This window comes from Prionailurus viverrinus, chromosome B3, assembly GCF_022837055.1.
Source record: "Prionailurus viverrinus isolate Anna chromosome B3, UM_Priviv_1.0, whole genome shotgun sequence".
Lineage (NCBI taxonomy): Eukaryota > Metazoa > Chordata > Mammalia > Carnivora > Felidae > Prionailurus > Prionailurus viverrinus.
In genome coordinates, this window is record NC_062566.1 from 22218750 (window position 1) to 22241418 (window position 22669).

Here is a 22669-nt window from a genome sequence, read left to right on the forward strand (position 1 = left end):
CCTTTTTATGTGATATATTAACCATATTTTCTCAAGTTGTTATTTGTCATGTTTACTTTCCTTAAAGCATAGTTTTTGTTATGTTAAATCATTTTTTTCATGTTGCCAATTTTATAAATACATTTTTAATTGCTCTTGGATTTTGAGTCATTGTTAGGAAATTTTTTATTAATCCAAAGTTGTAAAGGAATTCATTCATATCTCTATTCTAGCATTTTTGTGGGGTTTTTTAGATCTCAGATCCTCTTGGAATTTATTATGGAGGATGGTATAAAATGCATCTAAGTTTGGGGCGCCTGGGTGGCGCAGTCGGTTAAGCCTCCAACTTCAGCCAAGTCACGATCTCGCGGTCCGTGAGTTTGAGCCCCGCATCGGGCTCTGGGCTGATGGCTCAGAGCCTGGAGCCTGTTTCCGATTCTGTGTCTCCCTCTCTCTCTGCCCCTCCCCCATTCATGCTCTGTCTCTCTCTGTCCCAAAAATAAATAAACGTTGAAAAAAATTTTTTTTAAAAATGTATCTAAATTTATACTTTTCTCATATGGCTTCCACAGATCATAAACTCCTACTTCCTCCTATTAATTTAAGTTGTTGTCTTTATCATATACTAATTCCAGGAGAATCTCAACTATCTTGTTCCCTTGGTCTGTTATATGCTAAAGAAAAATTGAGTTTGGTGTAGTCTTTGTAACATTTTATAAATATTAATTTTTAATATTTAATAATATTTTATAATCTAAGAAAAACTGGTTCCCTTCATTGCATTTCTCCTGGTTTTTTTTAAATTTTTTAAAGTTTATTTTATTATTTTTGAGACAGAGAGACACAGAGCATGACCAGGGGAGGGGCAGAGAGTGAGAGGGAAACACAGAATCTGAAACAGGCTCCAGGCTCTGATTTTCAGCACAGAACCCAATGCGGGACTCAAATCCACAAACTGTGAGATCATGACCTGAGCCAAAGTTGGACACTTAACCGACTGAGCTACCCAGGCACCCATGGGTAAGGTAATTCCTAATTATTATTCTAAGTAATATTGATAGATAACCAACTTGTCTGGAAACAGAAAGGAAAGAAAAAAAAGCTAATGATTTTCTTGAGATTACTTCAAATGAACATATTTAACTTGGGTAAATCAACACCTTTATGTTTTTGAGTCCCCCTAGGCAGGAATATGGCGTGTCTTTTATTTATTCAGTTTACTTTTGGCTCAGTAGTAACATATGGACTGCTTCTTATAAAATTTGTGAGTTTTTGTTAAGTTATACTTAGCTATTTATGATATTTAAAAAATTATTTATGGTAGTTTATCCATTGATTCTTCTGTGTCTTCTAGATGCAAAACCATATTTTCTTTCTAATTTGCATGCTTCTTATTTTATTTATTTATTTTTCTAGAACTATTTTGGTTAATGTATCCAATATAATGACAAGTGATAGTGACAATAATGGACATTTACTTGTTTTAAAAAGAAAAGGAAAGTCTCTAGTGTTTTCTTTGTAATTAAGTTATTGGTTTCTAGTAACACACACACAGTATACATATATACATATATCTGTATATACTAATGTATATATACTTATACAGGTATATATGAAATATCATTTAAGCTCTCCTTTATTGAATATTTTTAACACAAATGTATGCTACATTTTATCAAATGTCTTTGCCTTCTATGAAGATGAACATCAGATGGATTATGCTCATGAATTTCCACTCTTTCCTTCCTATTAATCTCATTAGGTCATAATGTGTTTAATATGCTGATTGAGACTGTTTACTAACAATTCATTTGAGGTTTTGCATCAGTATTTGTAAGTGAGATTTGCTTTTCTTGTGCATCCATTATCAGGTTGCATATCATTATTATACTTACTATATAAAAATAATTAGGATGTTTTCCTTCATTTTCTACTCTCTGGACTGGTTTGAGTAGCACCGACAGTATCTGATTGTTAAATGTGTGGTAGGACTCCCTGTATGTCCACCTGTCTGATGCTTTCTCACACAAGCACTCTTTCTACAATCTTCCATTTTTCTCCTATGGTAACTAAATTGTTTTGGAGGAAATTTTGACACTACAGAAAAGGAGAAAAATACTCATATTTTTGAAAATTAGAACTTGTAGGGTGAAACTTTTTACAGAGGAAAATGCTATCAAATTGTGAAATATTGTTGTTTGTTAAGTTTGTGCTAGAAGGAACTATAACCTTCATGACAAACTTGACCAGCCACTGAAGTTATAAATGTCTGGTCCATGAATCGTTGATATTTTTGTTTCATATGTGAACTATTCAATATAATAAGGTGATTAAAAAGATTTTAAAAATCAAAATCCTACTTTTATATACTTCAATATAAAGGAAGATAAAAGAAATAATTTTATGTTTTCACCATGAACAGATAAAGCAAGTCAAGTGAGAAACAAATGAGATTGTTCACATTTGGTTTCCTGAGGAATATATGGTTATGGTTAGAATTTTTATTTCTGTAAGATATTATAGTAACTATATACTCAAACTTATAATGTAAGTATTAGGCTAGATCTCATGATGTATGTGAAAGAACTGATGGTTAAAAACAAAATATCTTTGTTTTAATGAAACAACAAAGCAACAATTAACAGAAAAAGCATGTCAAGATTAAAATCTGTCTTCTTTGTCTTACTTAGCTTTTTCTTAATATTGTTTTCTAGCTTCAAAAATTAGAAAATACTTTGTTTTATGGGATCCAAACAGAGGGTCTCCCTCCTGGGAGCCAGGGACTGAGACTGGAGAGCAGGCATATTCACTATGGTCATGGCTTTTAATGTAAGATTCAGTAGTTTCACTACAACATGGGGCCAGCTGGACAGATTGATTGGCAGGATTAGTAATTAACTTTGTTGATATGAAAATTTTATTTTCATAACCATAAGGCATGTTTCTCTTTTAAAAATTTCTATCAAGTAGTATTAGTTAATATATATGCACAGAAGTAAGACACACACACACAAACACGTACATATACATGTACACACACACAGAACTGACATTCAAGTAGAAAGATCCTGCTCAAAATAATTTCAGAATAATTAATAAAAATGTAATAATAAAACTATAAAATAATTATAATTAAATTTTGGAAATAGTTATCTGAACATTTTTAAAGGAAGGATTACTTAAGCTTCAATAAAAAGGTAAATATAGAAATGATGGATGAGGGGTGCCTGGGTGGCTCAGTCATTTAAGCATCTGACTCTTGAATTCTGCTCAGGTCATGATCTCACAGTTTGTGGTTTTGAACCCTGTGTCTGGCTCTGTGCTGATGGCATAGAGCCTGCTTGGAAGTCTCTCTCTCTCCATCTCTCTCTCTCTCTCTCTCTCTCTCTCTCTCTGCCTCTCTCTTTCTCTCTCAAAAATAATTTTTAAAAAAGAAATGATTGATGAATTTGCTAATATAAAGTTGTTGAGGTTCAGTATGTCACACATAACAAAAATACCAAGAAGGAGGAAACAAATAGGAATGGAAGGACTTCTCTAAATGATTCAAAATTATCCAAAAAGAAAAGTTTCTATGCCCCTCTCAGGACTTTGGACCCCTACAAGTAAGGTCCCATGGCTCTTAGAATATTGACTGGCACATAATTATAGTTATATGTGACAGCAATATTGTGATGATTGTGATGCTGATGATGGTCATGGTGGTGGTGGTGCCAGTATTGGCAAAGGTGATGATCACTGTGATGAAGATAATGATGACCATGACCATGATTGTGATGATGATGATGATGTGTAGGAAGAGGAGGCATAGAAAAGAATTCAGTGGCTAAGTAAGACACTGGAATTTTTCTTCCCCTTTACCTTCTCTATAAAATCCCAACTACCATTGTTATTTCAAGTGATTGCATACATCTTCAGAAGACTATGGTTAATTTAAATGTAAATATGTTTTATATAAAATGTTACATATAAACTTATCAGCACATTAGTATTGACTATTTGTCAAAGGGAGGATACAACAGGAGACCTTCTGAATTAGAAATAAAAATGAAAGTTGTAAAAGAAGTCAGGTAGAATGGAGTTGAAAGAAGTCTATACAAGAAGTTGTATAGACCTAGGTTTGTTTTGCAGCTTCATCAAAGGTGATCTGTGTGGCACTGGGTAAGTTATTTAATATTTACAATGTTCAGATAAGTCCAGAACAGGATTAAGATTAAATGGAAAATATAGGTAGAAATCCTATTGAGCCTACTGGTGTACAATGAATAAAATCCATCATTTGTTGCTTTATTATTGTTATAATAATTATGGCATGGAATATTAACTTTGGAATGGTGGAGTAAGCTTCTCAGTGACCACTTCCCCATAAAATCAGTGAAAATACTAGCAAAGCAACTAAAATTTCAAAACAGCATAAATAACTAAAGTCACAAATTGTCTATCCAAGAGAAACTTTTGAATCTCAGAAATAATAGAGCCTATGCATGTAAGCTTTGGGTTATCCCCTTTCTCTCTGCCTTCTTGAAGGCTCATTGGCATGGTAGTTATGAAAGATGTGCAGGCTCACAATGAGTGGACAAGATAGACCTCTTTGGGTACTCAGTTAAGAATTTTATCCCAAAAGCAAAGGCAATCTTTTGTCAAAACTAGCAGTATTCTAGCAAAATGAAATAATTATCATTCCCTAGGTGTTGTGGCCATTTGATTTGACTCAGAGCTCAGCTCACCTTTAAAAAAAATCAATTTAAGATTCAGTATCACTAAAGCATCGTAGAAAAAAAAATTGGAAATCTTCTGACAATGTTATATCTGCCTAAGTTTGTGATATTAATTAGTGCAAACAAAAGACCAGGCCAAAAAAAAAAAATTAAAGCAAGACCTGTACTACAAGGAACTTTAAAGAGCTCCAGCAAGTTCCTGAAGATCTATAAGAATGTTGTGTATCTGTGCAAGGCTGTGTGCATGCCCAGGAAACACCTAGGAATGGAGAAGGCCCTGTCACTAACCTCTGGCTTTGAGGAACTGTGTAAGCAGAAAATTAAAGCTAAGGCTGTCCTGTAAACTGTTTAAAGTTTAAAGTTTAAAGTTATGCCTTCACACACAGATCATCTTAGCAGAATTAGGAAGAAATACAGGCAAGACATTTAAGGAAACTTTCTCACTGATCACTGGATGACCACTAAATTATAATAAACCAAAAGTGAAATTTAGGAGAGACCAGTCTTAAAAACAAAAACAAGAGCATAAAATCAACAACAAAAATTTAGAGAACTCAGTGGCTACACAGTGTGGAGAATACAGATTTACAAATTAGTTTAGAAGAGTCACTAAGGAAATTAACAAGAAGAAAAACAAGCATGAAACCAAAAAACCCAGGAATGGCAACCACCCCTTAAGTGAAAAGAGGATTCTGATACTGGAATTGTTATAATACATTATCTAAAATGTCCAGTTTCCAATGAAAAATTACAAAACCTGCAAAGAAATAGGAAAGCATACCAATACACAGGAATAAAAGCTGTCAATAGAAATAATCTTTGAAGAATCCCAGATGGGGGCGCCTGGGTGGCGCAGTCGGTTAAGCGTCCGACTTCAGCCAGGTCACGATCTCGCGGTCTGTGAGTTCGAGCCCCGCGTCAGGCTCTGGGCTGATGGCTCGGAGCCTGGAGCCTGTTTCCGATTCTGTGTCTCCCTCTCTCTCTGCCCCTCCCCTGTTCATGCTCTGTCTCTCTCTGTCCCAAAAATAAATAAACGTTGAAGAATCCCAGATGTTGGATGTAATAGACACGAACTTTAAGTCAGCTCTTCTACATGCATTCAAGGAACTAAAGTAAACTATGTCCGAAGAATTAAGGTCAAGGAGAATATGATAATTAAGTCTCACTAAATAAAGAATATCTGTAAAATGGTTGAAACTATTAAAAAGAAACCAATTCCAATTCTGGAGTTGAATAGTACAATGACTGAAAGAAAAAATTCACTAGCCAGCTACAAATTACAGATTTGAGCAGTCAGAAGAAAATAGCAGCAGACTTGAAGATAAGCCAGTAAAGATTATCTAGTAAGAGGAACAAAATGAAGATTGAGTTGAGAAAAGTGTATAGAAACTCATACATCCATTGGCACATCATGATAATTACCAATAAACATTTAATGAAAGTCTCAGAGGAGAAGAGCAGAGAAATAGGGCCAAAATTATTTGAAAAGCTAGCAACCTAAAGACGCTCAACAAATTATAAAAAACTCAAAGAGATACATACCTATCCACATCAGAGTCAAACTGACAATTTCTCAATAGAAACCAAGGAGGCCAGAAGATGATTAGAAAACTTCCTTCAAAATGTTGAAGGTAAAAGACTGCCAACCAATAATTCTAGAACTAGCAAAACTCTTCTTCAAAAATGCAGGAGAATCAAAAGATAATCCACAGAATACTAGAAAATATTTGTAAAACATATGCCTAATAAAAGACTTGACCCAAAATATATAGATAACTCTTAAGACTCAACAATATGAAAACAAATAACCCAATTTAAAAATGAGCAAAAAATCTAAATACCTCACCAAAGAGGACATATATATATGGCCAATAAAATAATGAATAGCTGTTCAATATCATCAGTCATTAGGGAAGTGAAAATTAAACAGCCATGTACACTTCACACCCACTGTGATTATTATAATTAGAAAGACAGATATTGGCAAATTTTGGAAAGGCTATGGAGAAGTTGGAGCCCTCATATATTGCTGGTAGGATTTTAAGGTATTGCCTTGAAAAACAGTTTGGCAGTTTCCCCAAAACATTAAATATAGGGGCACTTGGGTGTCTTGGTTGGTTAAGCATCTAACTCTTGATTTCAGCTCAGGTCATGATCTCATGATTCAATGGAGCCCAACTTTAGGCTCTGTGCTAACATTGGGGAGCCTACTTGGGATTCTTTCTTTCTCTCTCTCTCTCTCTCTCCCTCCCCTGTTCTCTGTTCATGTTCATGGTATCTCTCTCTCTCTCTCTCTCTCTCAAAATAAGTAAATAAACTTAAAAAAATTTAGTGTTTATTCATCTTTGAAAGAGAGAGAGAGAGAGACAGAGAGATTGCAAGCAAGGGAGGAACAGAGAGGGAGACACAGAATCTGAAGCAGGCTTCAGCCTCTGAGCTGTCAGCACAGAGGCTGAACTGTTAGCACAGAGCCCAATGTGGGGCCCAATGTGGTCTCAAGCTCACAAACTGTGAGAAAGTGACCTGAACCAATGTCGGACACTTAACTGACTGAGCCACCCAGGCACCCCAATAAATAAACTCAAAAAAATGTTAAATATAGTTACTCTATGACTCAACAATTCCACTCCTATTCATAAACCCAAAGTAAATTGAAAACAAACAGCACAAAATCTCATACATAGGTGTTTATAGCTTGAATAATTAGGTGGGTAATACTGCCATTTGCTTAGGTAGAAAAATGGAAAAGAAGCAAGTTTAGGTTAAGGGAAGGGAAACTTGTCTTTGGAAGAAGTTAAACATGTAGTGCTTTTAGATATCTTATGAGAAGCAGGGAGCTGGATATCTGATTCTTGAGACGTAGAAAAATGTCAAGACTAAGGCATCGACATAGGAGTCATCAGCTTAAATATGGTACTTAACATAATGGAGCAGAAAAATATTACCTAGAGAGAATAGGTTCTCCAAAAGTAAAAAAAAAAAAAAAAAAAAAGGAAGAAGTCCAGGCCAAACCCTGAGGCACTCCAACTTTCAGACATCAGAGAGGAGAAACCAGCAAAGGAGTCAGAAAAGGAACATCCAGTGAAGTGGATGAAACAACATAAGGCAAGGGAATATAGTTTCAAGAAGAAGGAGTTAATTCTATTGAACGTTGCTGAGATCAAGTTACAGAAGGAGAACCTGGACACTGGATTTGGCAATATGTTGACCAGTCACAGGAGAGTATCAGATGTGGAGTAATGGAATGTATTGAAGAGTGAACAGGAGGTGATTTATCAGAGATAATGATGATAAGCAAATCTTTCAAGAAGGTTTGCCTTGAAGACAAGCAGAGAAATAGGACAATAGCAGCAAAATTTTTATTTTGGTTACTGTACACCATGCTGAGGCTTCCTAACGACCAAAATGCTTTAAGTACCCCTCACCTTGACTAAACTTCACTCAGCCTTTTTCCTGATAGGCTCCTAACCTCCCTTCTTTGACAGCATTTACTTTAAAAGAAAAAAAGTGTGGGGCGCCTGGGTGGCTCAGTTGGTTGGTTGATTTCACGGTCTGTGAGTTCCAGCCCTGCGTCGAGCTCTGTGCTGACAGCTCAGAGCCTGGAGCCTGTTTCTGATTCTGTGTCTCCCTCTCTCTCTGCCCCTCCCCACTCATGCTGTGTGTCTCTCTCTCTGTCAAAAATAAACATTTGAAAATATTTTTAATAAAAAAAGAAAAAAAATTGTAGTTATAAGTTCTTTCTCTGACCCTTTGAGATGTAAGTCTTTTTAAAGGGATCTTGTTAGTTTCATAATAGAAATTGTCTTTCTCAAAGACCTGGGAGCCATCTCTTTAAAATATATTCAAGAAAGATAGTATCCCAATCTCCTAGTTTCTGTAGGAAGGTAATAGCCTAACTTCGGCAGGGCTTTGCTCCAAGTTGCATAACTACCTCTCATCATAAAGATATGTGAAGTTTATTAGCACACACTGGTGGTCTATGACCTCTTCCTAACATTCTCTAATTGCTTTTCACTTGCTCACCCTAACTTTAAAAAACGCTATTGTTCTTTTTTTTGATGGAGCTTCATTCTCCTATTACAATAGTCTTGAATAAATTATTTGTTTAACAAATGTCAAATGTTCATAACAGCATTATTCATAAGATTGTAGAAGTGGATTCAAGCAAACTGCCTATCGATTGACAAATGGATAAGCAAAATATGGTATAATCATGTGGTAGGATATTATTGGGTGATAAATAAGGGTGAAAACCTGACAGGGACTACAATATGAGTGAACTTTGAACACATTACACTAACTGAAGGAGGTCAGTTTAAAAGATAACATGTTGTATGATTTCATTTATATGAAATGTCCAAAACAGGCAAATCTATAGACAGAAAATACATTAGTGGATGCCAAGGACTGGATGAGACAAGTGATGTTAGTGATGTGTGCAAGGGGAATGGGAAGTGACTGCTAGTGGATCTGAGGTTTCATTTTGTGGTGATGAAAATGTTCTAAAATTACATTATGAAAATAGTTCCACCACTCTGAGAATATACTAAAAACCACTGAACTGTACATGTTTTATGTATGCAAATTGCACCTCAATAAAGCTGTTTAATAAAACAAGTTAAAAAGAAATAATTATAGCATAAAGTCCTTTATGGTAGTCTGATAGGAAGATAAAGCAAGCAGGACAGTGGCTAATGGCCAAGTAAAATGTTTGTTTACTTCATAGAAATGTCTGGAACTGAGTCTTAGTGCCTTGATATCAACATTGTCAAGTTAAAGGAGAGCAATTATCCCAGAAATGGTGACAATAATTTCACAGAACAATACACAATCAGAAAGAAGGGGGCATACCTGTGATCTATTTTAGTCTTTTAATGAGGGACCCAAGTTAACAATGATGGGCAGAAGGGAAAATACCAAGAATGCATACTGTCTTTAAGGGTTTTGCAAACTGATCTTTGCAATGCTTAATTAGAAATTTTCAATCACTTTATTAATATGTTTGTATTAGTATGTGTGCACCAGTATGGTGCTTTTTATATTCAGGATGCTAGTGCATACATTTCCTACTGCCACAGACAGTCATGCCAGCAGTGTCTATGTGAATCAGTGAAGGGCTAATAATACCAATGCTGTCATGTGTTGGGCAACAACATGGGATATAGGCCTGCTCTTAGGTGAGGCATGCCCTATGGGGAAACCTTGTTATATAGCCTGGAGACAGGACAGTACTCCAAAAACTAAGTGTTGTCCAAGTGCTGTTCAGAAGTGGGGATCCAGGAGTTGAGAAGCAATAATTAGGGCAAACTCTTGTTTGGACCAGGGACCCCACAGGGCCCTGGTAACAGCACCTGTTCATGACACCTGGCTTTGAGCAGGTTGCCACACTAGGCTTAAGGCAGCATCTTGTTTCCTGGAGAATTTAATAAGGTGAGCATTGGTCTCTAATAAAAGTCAAAGCAGGACTGAGAGTCAGTTGACCTCTGGAATCCTGGCATGATTGCCTTATTAAATTTGTTTTTCCTGAGATCTCAATGGACTAAGTTTTGGGGAGAGAGAAGGTGATGTAGGTCAGATAGTTAGATTTCAGAGTCTGGAAACTAGTGACACTCTGACTAGCATCTTCCCTCTTTGAAAGCTGACCACAGCTTATGGTGACTAAAAGGGGCTCTCCAAGCTTAAAGAAACAAAGACAGTAGCCCCATTATATGCTGGGTCCACACAGATGATGACCAGGCTTCTGGCTGAGAACATCTTGCTGATCATGAAGATCTGCAGCAGGAACTCTCTGAGTTTAATGGCCTTTACCCATTAATTTTTGAGTTTTAGTGCCTTTGAGTAAATTTTTGAGAACAAATATGACCTAAAATTTTAACCTCTGTCAAATGATGAGAATTATAATTTTGACTATAATGTTTTATAAGCCTATATCTTCAAGGGTAAACATTTGTTCTATATTTTCAGATGGCTACCCCAAAGAAGAAATGATTTACAGATGGAGAAAAAATTCAGTTGAGGCAGCTGATCAGAAATCCTGGCGGCTTTATCAGTTTGACTTTATGGGCCTCAGAAACACTACAGAAATTGTAACAACATCTGCAGGTAGGACTTAATTTAAGGAAGTATAACTTTCAAAAAAAAAGACTGACTTTTCTTCCCTCATTCCTAAGGCTACATATAATCAGACTCTTAATGTAGAATTCCATCATGCATATGCTTTAACTACTTATATTAGGGCAATCATATACCTCAGTGATATTTGAGGAAAAATAACCGATTCAAAAGTGAAAATATTTTTTAAAGTTTTAATTGGTATGGGAAAAGGATGATTAGAATGGTCTTTTTTAATCAAAAATCTTTAATTAAGGCTGTATTTGCATCATGTCCATAAGCTTAACTAGGATTCCAACTATTGACCATATTTATATAAACTGATTTTAGTAATGATGGGAGTACAACTTTCCACATACATAATAAAATATTATTGATAATCTCAACATGAAAGAAGCTGGTGTGAAATTCCCTTTGCATTTTAATTTCTAGTTTTTTTCCTATCCTTTACTCTAAACTTTATTTTAAGCTTTGTATTTCTTTTCCAATATATTGAACAGAATAATAATCCACCAATTTGATTTCATTAAGTGACTCTTACATGCATATTAAGATGAAAAGAAGCGATTCATCTATTAATGTATTTGGATGTTTGGGGATTTTTGTTTTATGGGGGGTTTTGTTTGTTTTCAGTATTTACTTATGATTATGGCCTACGATTTTGCAATTGATTTACTTTTTCCAGGGTATGGGGTGCATATGGCTTTAAAGCCAGCTTTTCTTCTGATCTTATTGTTAATGTGAATAGTTTATTGGCACTTAAAACTCCATAACAATTTTTTCACTGATGATTAAGATTAAGATATAAACTTTGATAATTAGTGGTACATACCTTTAAAGGATAGTCTGAATTCTTGATAGAATAGTAAAATATAGAACATTTCCACATTAAGAAAAGTCTGAAAATCCCTGATTAACAGAGAAAAGCAAAACTTCCCTACAGGTGTCATGGTGGTAAAGGTGAGAAATGGTGTCTGTGTTTAAATATTAAACAATGATAAAGTTAAAAGAATAAAAGATCATAATTTATTTAAATAAGCTGTGGAAGCAGCAAGAAGGGAAGTGTGTTGGAGAGACTTTTTCCCAATTATGAGTCACCTACATTAAGAATGTAATTCTGCTCCTTGAAAAGTTGAAATCTACTAGCAGACATTTTGGGTATAAAGCAGCCCAAAGGAGGGTAACTAAATGAGAGAGTTGTCCTAGCATTTAAGTGCCAAATATCAATGCTGTTTTTCTTCTCTTGTTTTTCTCTGAAAGATGATGTTAAAGGATAGGAAATGCAAATCTCAGGGAAAGTAAATTCTGCTACATATTAAAGGGCTTAGGTCTGCAAAGAGTGCCTAACTTTGAAGTAAGTTAACCCTTAAGACCGGTTGGAGTGCTATCACATTACTGTGGGTTTAAACAAATATGGAAAACATTCACTGGCAGCAAGAAGATTTCAGTCTCACTAGAAAAACATGGTAGACATTAAAGGCTTATGAACAAACCAAGAATCTATACACCAGCGTAACAAATAGACATTATATTAAACTAAATTCTATGCAATGTTTAGGGCTGTCATTTATAAGAAATGACTGTTCCCCAGGAATTTTTTTTTACTTGTTCCAGGAAGTCAATGAATGTATTGACATTGATAGATGGATGTTCTCTACCTGCTCTTCTCTGACTTCTGTTTTTATTTGAACTTCACATTATGTTGAATCTTATAAATCACCCCTTCCTTTAGAAACTAAGAACAAAATATATTCTAAATAAATTAATCTATATTAAAAAATTAAACTCACTCGCCTCTAATAAGTCAGATGCTGTTTAATATGGGAGTGAGATGTAAACGATGGATTTTCATTCTTCATTTCTAAATGTCACGTGGGCCCAAGGTGGTTGCCACACTCCCATGCTTATTGTAGCAGCCCAGAATGCTCTATATCCTATTTCCCCAGTGGAAAATCCTGGAAAAATTACTATGATCACTTTTACACACTCTCTCAGCTCCCTTTTCCCCCTTTTCTTGCATACAATCCAACCCTAGTGAAATACAGCCCTCTACCCACTCCAAACCACACACATGCAGCATTATGGAGGAAAAATAATAATAAATAAAAGCATGCTATTTTTCATCATTACTGTCTTTTGAAGTTGTTGGCCATGAATTTCAAGAGGGTTTTAAGGTTATCATATTACATTGTTCTCAGCGTTTCTCAATCTTTTATTCATTATCACTTCTCCTAAGGAGTCCTTTATATATTTTTTAACTACCTCCCTTAGAAATACCGATACTAATGATATGCTTGTACATATTTTCATGTATTATGGCCTTTTGGAGGACTACACATAGCAATATCAAAGATTGTCACCTCTCACCAAAAAGAATTTCACTCCCACAGGAGTAATATCACCTCCATTAAAATTTACACTGGAGTCTATTTATTCTTCCACTTTCTTGAATGGTCAGTTCTTATTTTGCTCTTTGTCCCAACCTCATTCTTTACTTTCTACTAGTGATCTTGCTTTTCGCTGTTCCTAGAATATTGAGGAATTCAGAGGATGTCCAACACCTTTGCCTACCTCTTGCAACCGCTTCCTCATAGTGTTGCAGATGAACTCCCATTGCTTACCTACATATGTACCAGGTCATCTTTCTTCTCCCCGATACAAGAGATTGCTCCAACACATCTCCTTCTCTCACACACTATTTTTTACTTTCTGCTGGATCATTACTACCATCTACTTAAAAACAAGCTTTTATTTAAGTAATTTAAAAAAAAAAATGGTTTCCAGTGTGCAAAAAAATGACTGGTTTCCAGTCAGGTCTCCAGTGTGCAAGAAAATGACACACCAAACTGGGTAATTAAGAAGAAGATAATGAAGGGTATAAACTATATACAATCTTGCTGGCAGGACTTATGACATATTTAAATAAGGCATTGTTGTAGGCAGAATAATGGCCCCCAAAGATGTCCATTTTCTAATCCCCAGAACCTGTGAATACATCATGTTACTTGACAAAGGAGACTTAAGGTGGCAGATGGAATTAAGGTTGGTGGTCCCCTGACCTTCAGACTGAGAGCTTATCCTGGATTATCTAGATGTGTTCAATATGAAAGAAGGAAGGATAGGAAGAGAGTCAGAAGACAATGTGACTGTGGAAGAAACTCAGAGAGGTACAATTTTGCTGGATTTGAAAATGGAGGAAGGGGCCATGAGCCAAGACAAGTGAGAGTTTCTAGAACCTGGAAAGAGCAAGGAAATGAATTCTAGAACCTTTAGAAGGGAACATGGCCCTAGTGACATCTTAATTTTAGCCAAGCAAGACATATATCAGACTTCTGACCTGAATAACTATAACATAAAAATGTTTTGTTGTTTCAAGCCACTAAGTTTGTGGTCATTGGTTACAACAGCAATAGGAAACTAATATAGACATATTGCAGTAATCTCTAGTTAGTGATATTGGGAAGCTATTACCAATTAGCTGAAGATGCAAGAAAGGGGAGTGGTTACTAGAATCTTGAGAAATAGTTGCAGTGAAAGGGCTGTATGGCAGCTAGTATCACTTTCAGCAGATAATCCAGCTGAACTGCAGCACTGAGGCAGGAAAGGATCCTAGGAATACTTGTCTTAACCTCCTTTACCTATTTTCTGTCCCTTCTCCCCAAGGGCTAGAAGCCAAAGCTCACGGAAATTATATGGTGTGGTCCAGGCAGAAGCTTCCTTGGCATAAAGCAGGTGGAATAGAGTATAAGGTAGATATGAAGGAGAATATCTAGAATATGATTCCTCCACAAGCTACTGTCCTATTTGTGCCTGTTGCAGCAAACTCTTCTAAAGAGTCCTCTAGTCTCACCAACCCAGTACCTTCATGCCTGTCTCTGGAGCCCATCCCAGCCAGACTTTCCTCTTCACTCTTCCACCAACACTATTCTCAGCAAGGTCACCAGGGACCTCTAAAATGCTAAGCCTCCTTCTCTCTGACTCCTCTTACCTCTTCCCTTAGTTCCCAGGACACACCTCTCTTAATTATCCTCCCCTTGATGTCTCTTCCTCCACATTTTGTGTTGGACCTCCATCTTCTCCACATTCTGTTTTTCTGGGAATGCCCAGGACTCTATTTTCTATCCATACTCATTCCTCCGAGTCTCATCCAGGTTTCTGTGGTGTGAACTCCAAAATTTACATCTCCAGCTCCAGATCAAATATCTCATAAATTCCAGCCTCCTGGACTGAACTACATGTTCAAGATCTCCCCTGGAATGTCTCAGAGACAAGTCCCACTTAGCATGTCCCAAACTGATGCACACACAGGCAATTCTAGCTATAGTTTTTCCCTACCAGGTGGTGATCTTTCATTTTCTCAGGCCTGAACTCCATCCTTTCATTTTCTCAGGCCTAAACTCCAGGATCATCCACTCTCCCTTTCTTTTATATATCAAATCCAAAATTTCAGCAAATGCTGTTTACTATATTTTCAAAATATTCTAAATATGATGGTTCCTACCAATTGCATTGCTACTATCCTGATCTGAGTCACCATCAACTATTTCCTGAATTAGAGCATTACCCCCCTTATTTATCCTCTTGATTATAGACTTGCCCACCTATGGTCCACAAGAAAGTGATATATCATTACTGAAGTCAACATTCCTCCACTAAAAACTGTTTCATGACTCACCTTCTTTCTTAGAGCAAATGCCAGTCTTTATGATCACCTACAAAGCCCTGTAAGATCTACCCCCTGATGTTCTGCCCCCAACATCTCACCCAAGCACTCTCTCTGACTCCACTTCCATCATATCAAGCATGTTCTCACTATATGACTTTTGACAGACTGTTCTATGCCTAGATGCCTTTCATCAGGATTTCTGCATGACTAACTCCCCTATGTTCTATAAGTTTGTGCTCAAAAATCATCTTCTCATTGAATTCTACCCTATGAGCAATCTCTGCTTTCAATAGTTGATATAATCTATCATATAATTTGTGTATTTATTAAGTTTATCTTTTTGTTGTGTTACATTAAGGGGTTATTGTCTATGTTGTTAACTAATTATATGAAACATGTAGACTGTTCTTGGCTCCTAGTGATGTTCTCCTAAATGAAATAGAGAGGAAAATATTTGAGTCAAGGATATCAGTTAGGAGGTGGGTATGAGTCTAGGCAAGAGGTCATGAGTGTTATCAGAAAGAAGAGAACATAAAGAAAAGGAAGTATTATATTTAAAAGTATTATATTTAAAATGTCAGTCAAATGGACAAGTCGAGTAAGTGATGTGTATATGGGATGTGACGAATACCAAAAGCAAAGAGGAATGAAGTAAAACATATTCGAGCAATATGTGATCACATCACTACAATAGGATTGGACATGTGTTGAAGGGAATAATGAAACCAGCTCAGATATTCTAGATGAAAATTCTCATTAAGTTTCCTCAATGGCAGATATGACTCCAAATCTAATAGGCTTATCTCTTACCTATGAAATGGAGGCTGAACAAGTTGATGCCCATTTTTCTGCAGTAGAATCATGCTTGAAGGGTGTCTATAACTAGTCACACCAAAAGGTGATACCCATAAGAACAGATCTAGATCTGGGCACCTAGCCGGCTCAGTTGGTTAAGCATCTGTCTCTTGATATCTGCTCAGGTCATGGTCTTATTGTTGTGAGATGGAGCCCATGTTGGGTTCCACACTGACAGCACGGAGCCTGTTTAGGTTTCTCTCTCTCTCTCTCTCTCTCTCTCTCTCTCTCTTTCTTTCTCTCTTGCCCTTTCCCCACTTGCACATGTGTGCATGCTCTCTCTCAAAATAAATAAATTAACTTGAAAAAAACAGGTCTAGATCAAATAGTTTTTGGAATAATGTCTGCCTGAGGTTGGATCCCTCCCTGATTTTCCTAGCCCATGGAGTTCTTTGCCAGAAGGGAATACAGCTGTTGGATTTCACTTGCACTTCCAGGGAGATTCCTGGGATCTGACTTTGTGCAGTATCCATTCTGGCATCTGGCTGTAAGGCTGTGAGTAAAACATTTCCCCAAAGATCTGTAAAGCAGTTTGGTAATTAGGCAATCTCAAATACAGCACAATGAGCTGGATGACTTTGACTATAATCATGCCAGCTAATATGGGGCATCTGGGTGTCTCAGTGGGTTAGGTGTCTGACTTTGGCTCAGGTCATGTTCTCACAGTTCAAGAGTTCAAGCCCCATGACAGTCTCTGTGCTAACAGTGCAGAGCCTGGATCCTGCTTTGAATTCTGTGTGTGTGTGTGTCTGTACCCCATCCCCCAGCTTGTTCTCTCTCTCAAAAATAAATAAATAAACTTAAGAAAATAATGCCAGCTTATGTGTAATATTCCAGTTATTATTTTAAATGTTTTACATGCACTAACTCATCTAGATTTCACAATTCCCACACACTATTACTCCTACCATAGAAGAGTGGGCTTCAAAGCATTCCAGTTCCACCAATAACTTGCTGTGGGCGCACTACTTTATCTTGAAAAGCTTTGGGTTCTCTAGAACCCCAAACAACCCTTATAGACATAGGATGATTATGTTGCTAAGAAGTGTTAAATTCAGACAAAGTAATCTTTCTGTTAAAATATCAAGACAGATAACTCTAATATATATAAGAAGCTGTAAAAGTGCTCATAATAGACTGATTTCCTCTTTAATATTTTTATGCAAACTTTGTTATCTTCTTAAAAGTACTTTTAACTACTATTCTTAGATTCAATAGTCTAATAACAATCTAATATCTCTTTTAATTGCAAAACAATTCCTGGAAGAGCTAAAATGTTCTGGACACTTCTTCATCTTAATGAGTCCCCAGGCTTGCAAGGACAAGGATTTAGAATTTAGTGAGAGATGTTTCAATATAAATGTGTCCCATCAATTGCTGCAGGAACACAGAAGTAAAGGAAGAGCTTATTGCTTGCACTTCACATGTGATCAGGTGTTTCAGCATCTCCCCACCATTTTATTTGTTTAATTTTTTAATGTTTATTTATTTTTGAGAAATAAATACAGAGAAAGAGAGAGAGAGAGAGAGAGAGAGCACAAATGGGGGAGGGGCAGAAAGAGAGAGGGAGATACAGAATCCAAAGCAGCCTTCAGGCTCTGGCTGTCAGCACAGAGCCCAACACGGAGCTCCAACTCATGAACCATGAGATCATGACCTGAGTTGAAGTCGGACACTTAACCAACTGAGCCACCCAGGTGCCCCTCCCCACCATTTTCTTTAGGTCACCAGTATATTACAAGATGCCAACATCAGTGTTAGCAGAAGTGTTTCCTAACTGCAGCAATAAATTAGGAAACACTGCATACTGCATTCTCCTCCTGGAGACGTCCAGTGTGTCTAAACAAGGAAGAATTGTGTTAAATAACTCAGTCTGTGTTTAATTCTGCACTTTTCAGATCATTATACCAGAAAATACTTTTTTTCATGGAATAACCAACAACTTCCTGGGCAGCATTATTAGTCTGAAAAAACATCATTTTGGGCATTTCATTTGGGTGTAATAATATTGTTGTTTTGGGGGGATTTGAAGATTTATTGAATACTAAATGTCATCATTGAGGGAAACATGCAAAAAAAAAAAAGAATAGCCCCATAAAAGCAACATACTAGTCAACAACTGAGCTTTTTACTTGGAAAATACGGAATATTTAGATGTGCCTCTCACATGTACTCTGAGAGAGGAAAGGAAGAATTGCATTCTGCCACAGAGAAGCTTGCAGATTTATTTCACATTTAAATTTTTATCATGAGGAATACTAATTTCCTTCAAGTGAGATTATTTATTTTTACCAATACTGTGGCCATAAGAAAATTAGATTAAATCTGAGCTTATACTTTTAAAAAGTTTTAGAACCGTAGTCAATCTTGCATATAATATACCTGTAATGAAAACATTCTTTACATGTAAAAAATATTCCAATACATATGTTTATTAATTAATAATCATTATGTGCACTGTTAGCCATTGATGGGCATTAATTATAGCCTGAAAACAATTATCATAGATTGTTGTTGATTATTGGCAGAATCCAGATTATGTGAACCAGGAAATTGATTCCTTAGTAGAATGAGTGTTTACAAAATAAAGTAAAAATTACAAATAGGTTTTTTAAGAATTTCTTTATTTGGCAATCTCATTCTTACATTGCAATGTTTCCAATTACAAAAACCAAAGCAAAAAAAAAACCCAAAACAAAACAAAACAATAAAACTCTGTTCCTGAAGGAGTTTATTTACTGATCAAAAATATTGGGTTTTTATACTCTTCAGGGTATGTTGATAATTCATGTGAGTTTCATATTATACAGTGTCTCCTCACACCATTCTTAGCTTCACATCATCTTTCTAGGATCCCCAGTGTGGCCTCACAAGTACCATTGCAGTTTGGGGAGATCTGACCTGATCCCCCACTTTTTAATGAGGGAATTCCTGGGTAGCATATTCCTCTTTGTGTATAAATTCAAGCTTAGTGGAATTCATATCCAATGTAATGGATTTGAAAAAGATGTACTATGAGCCCCTTAAAACCCAAAGCAGCATCATGACAAATGTCTGGCTTTGTCTTGCTGATCCTCTTCTTCATAATCCTTTTAAAGTAAATAAAACAAAATTATTACAATTCATTTATCCATTTATCTAATTCACAATTTGCAGAGATAAAACTTAAACCTCTGGTTACTATTAAGGTTTGCAAGAAAGTACAGCAGGAATAAGTGGGAACATTTCTCATATATAACTGTGCATAAGGTCTATGCACTCAAGATAACATGAGATGGCAGTGTGGTAGCTGAAGCCCACAAGGATGAGAAAGCATGCTGTGCCTGCACACCACAGTGTCCTGTTCCATACATGTTTTTCTGGCCATATCCAGCATGAATTCAGGTGTCAAAATTTAAGACAGTTTAATGAATATTCATGAAACACCGTTGTGTGGCTAAGTGTGTCTGGCATTTTGCAATATGGAACGGTCACCCACAGTGCTTTGATGGCATTTTAGAGGACCCCTGTTAGATAAATGTCTTTTTATACACCAATGTCATCACTTGTTTTCAATCTCTTAACTCAAAAAGATGATGGCAATAATATAGAATTACACATTTCTTGTTTCCAAGAAGATTAAAGCATTTGGAGCATTATCTATCTAAATGGTTCTCAGAAATCATTGTGAAGTTTGAAAAAGATGGATATTATTATTCCATGTTTTCTAATATCTATAATTAATTTTACTATGGAACTTATCCGTGAAATGGAAGATCAAAGAAATAAACCTCACAATCATGAGGCCAGGTGTCCATTATCTAGGTATGTTGCCAACACCAAATACTTTGAGATGAACTGACTTCATTATTGCCTCACATTATCATGGAATCTGTGTGAGCACTATCTTCATTAACCCCAACATCCTTTGGGTGTGACCCTGGACAGCCACTTTTATCTGACTGGTCCTCCTTTTCTCTGTTAAGATAACAGGAATATAAAAATATTATTTTTATGACTGTATAATAAATATGCTTACTTAAATAATAATAAATAAATAACAAATAAATAATAAATAAATAAATAGGCTTACTTAAAATTTGCAAACACCATTTAAGAGCATGAGTGACCATATGGGTTCCCTGGGGTGGTTGTAGGAGTAGCACAAAATGATTGTTTCATCATTCTGGATGTGGGAAGTCCAAATTCAAGGTGTCACCAGGGTTGGTTCCTTCTGAGGACTGCACAGGAGGATCTGCTCCTAGCTCCCACTCCATGGTTTGTAGGTGGCATTGTCTCTGTGTCTTCATGTCATCTTCCTTCTGTGTATGTCTGTCCCTATGTTTGAATTTCCCCTTTTGTATAAGGATACTGGTCGTATTGGATATAGACCCCTTGGTCCACGCTACTCCAGTTAAACCTCATCTTAACTAATTACATCTACAATGACTGTATTTACAAATAAAGTAACATTCTTAGGTACTTGGTGTGAGAAGTATAATACTTTTTGGGGAACACAGTTCAACCCATAATAGTAAACAAGAAAGTATTACACACCATGATAATTAGCATTTCGATTGCATTTGGAAATGAGACTTTCATTGTCCCAAACACATTCTTTATACTTGAATTCCCTTAAGGATTAGTGTCCCCTCCCAATTGGACTGTTTTCATTGACTGTGAAGAAAATAGGCCATGGGCTAGCACAGCTAGCATGTGTGACCTGCTGATGGGCAGCCTTTGCATCACCTAGTAAGTAGTAGGAAATTGAGATTCCTAGGCCTCACCTTGAACCTTTTAGGTCAGAATGTCTTGGAGGAGGAGTCCAGGACTCTGAATTTCATACCCCTATATGATTCTAATGATACTGAAAGTTGGCATGTACTGGGTGGACCAGACCAGACTATAGCAGATGGATGGTGTAAAAATCTCATTACTGTGAGATCAAAGCCAGTAAAGAATAATCTCCTATGATGATTTCTGACTGAGTCAACAGTGTGCTGTATTTTTTATGTTACTGATGTTTCTGAACGTTCTTTAGATAGTCTAGTTGCCTTCTTCAACTATTTCCCCAAGGATGGTTGCAGCAAATCTTTTCCTTTGTTTTAGCCCAATGCCATTTTGGAAAATGAAAGCCAGAAATTTTATATCTAAATACATAGATTCTACCAATTATAATAGGAAATAAGTCTATAAGCATACCTCATATATATTGCTGGTTTAGTTCCAGATTACCAAAATAAAGCCAATATCATAAAAAAGCAAGTCAAATAATTTATTTGGTTTCTTAGTGCATATATAACATACATTTACATTGTACTATATAGTCTATTGAGTTTGCAATAGCATTATGTCTTTAAAAATAAAGTAATACCGGGGCGCCTGGGTGGCGCAGTTGGTTAAGCGTCCGACTTCAGCCAGGTCACGATCTCGCGGTCCGTGAGTTCGAGCCCCGCGTCGGGCTCTGGGCTGACGGCTCAGAGCCTGGAGCCTGTTTCCGATTCTGTGTCTCCCTCTCTCTCTTCCCCTCCCCCATTCATGCTCTGTCTGTCTCTGTTCCAAAAATAAGTAAACGTTGAAAAAAAAATTTAAAAAAATAAAGTAATACCTTAATTTAAAAAATAATGTTATTGCCAAAAAATGCTGTTATCTGAGCTTTCAGCAAGTCAATCTTTTTGCTGGTGGAAGGTCAGTGTTGTTGGCTGCTGACTGGTCATGATGACAGTTGCTGAAGGTTTGGTGTGGGTGTGGCAATTTTCTAAAGCAAGAAAACAATGAAATTTGTCACATCAATTGACTCTTCTTTTCACAAATAATTTATCTGCAGCATGTGATGTTTGATAGAATTTTACCCACAATAGAACTTCTTTAAAAATTGAAGTCAATCCTCTGAAGACTCTGCCACTGTTTTGTCAACTAAGTTTATGTAATATCCTAAATCCTTTGTTGTAATTTTAACAATCATCACAGCACCTTTACCAGAAGTAGATTCTACTCAACTGTAAGAAGCAACTCCCCATCCATTAAAGTTGTATCCTTAGACTGTAGCAATCCAGTCACATCTTTGGGCTCTACTTCTAATTCTGGTTCTCTTGCTATTTCTCCTACATGTGTAGTTATTTCCTCCACTGAAGTCTTGAACCTCTTAAAGCCATCCATGAGGATTGGAACCAAGTTCTTCCAATCTCCTGTTCATGTTGATATTTTGACCTCTTCCCATAAATCACTCATGTTCTTAATGACATCTCGAATGGTGAATATTTTCCAGAAGATTTTCAATTGACTGCCTGGAACTATCAAGGAAATCATTATCTATGGTAGCTATACCCTTATGTAATTTATTTCTTAAGTAATAAGACTT

The 22669-nt window shown here is 36.3% G+C and overlaps 1 protein-coding gene across 2 annotated transcripts in view; it reads left to right on the top strand.

Annotated features, from left to right (window-relative positions):
* The window catches only part of GABRG3 (gamma-aminobutyric acid type A receptor subunit gamma3), a 704379-nt gene that overhangs the window by 610596 nt on the left and 71114 nt on the right, over positions 1–22669 (top strand). For both annotated transcript variants that reach the window (XM_047864203.1, XM_047864204.1), the window contains exon 6: positions 10662–10799. In XM_047864203.1, coding sequence (XP_047720159.1) covers positions 10662–10799 — 138 coding nt within the window. The remainder of the gene's footprint in view (positions 1–10661; positions 10800–22669) is intronic.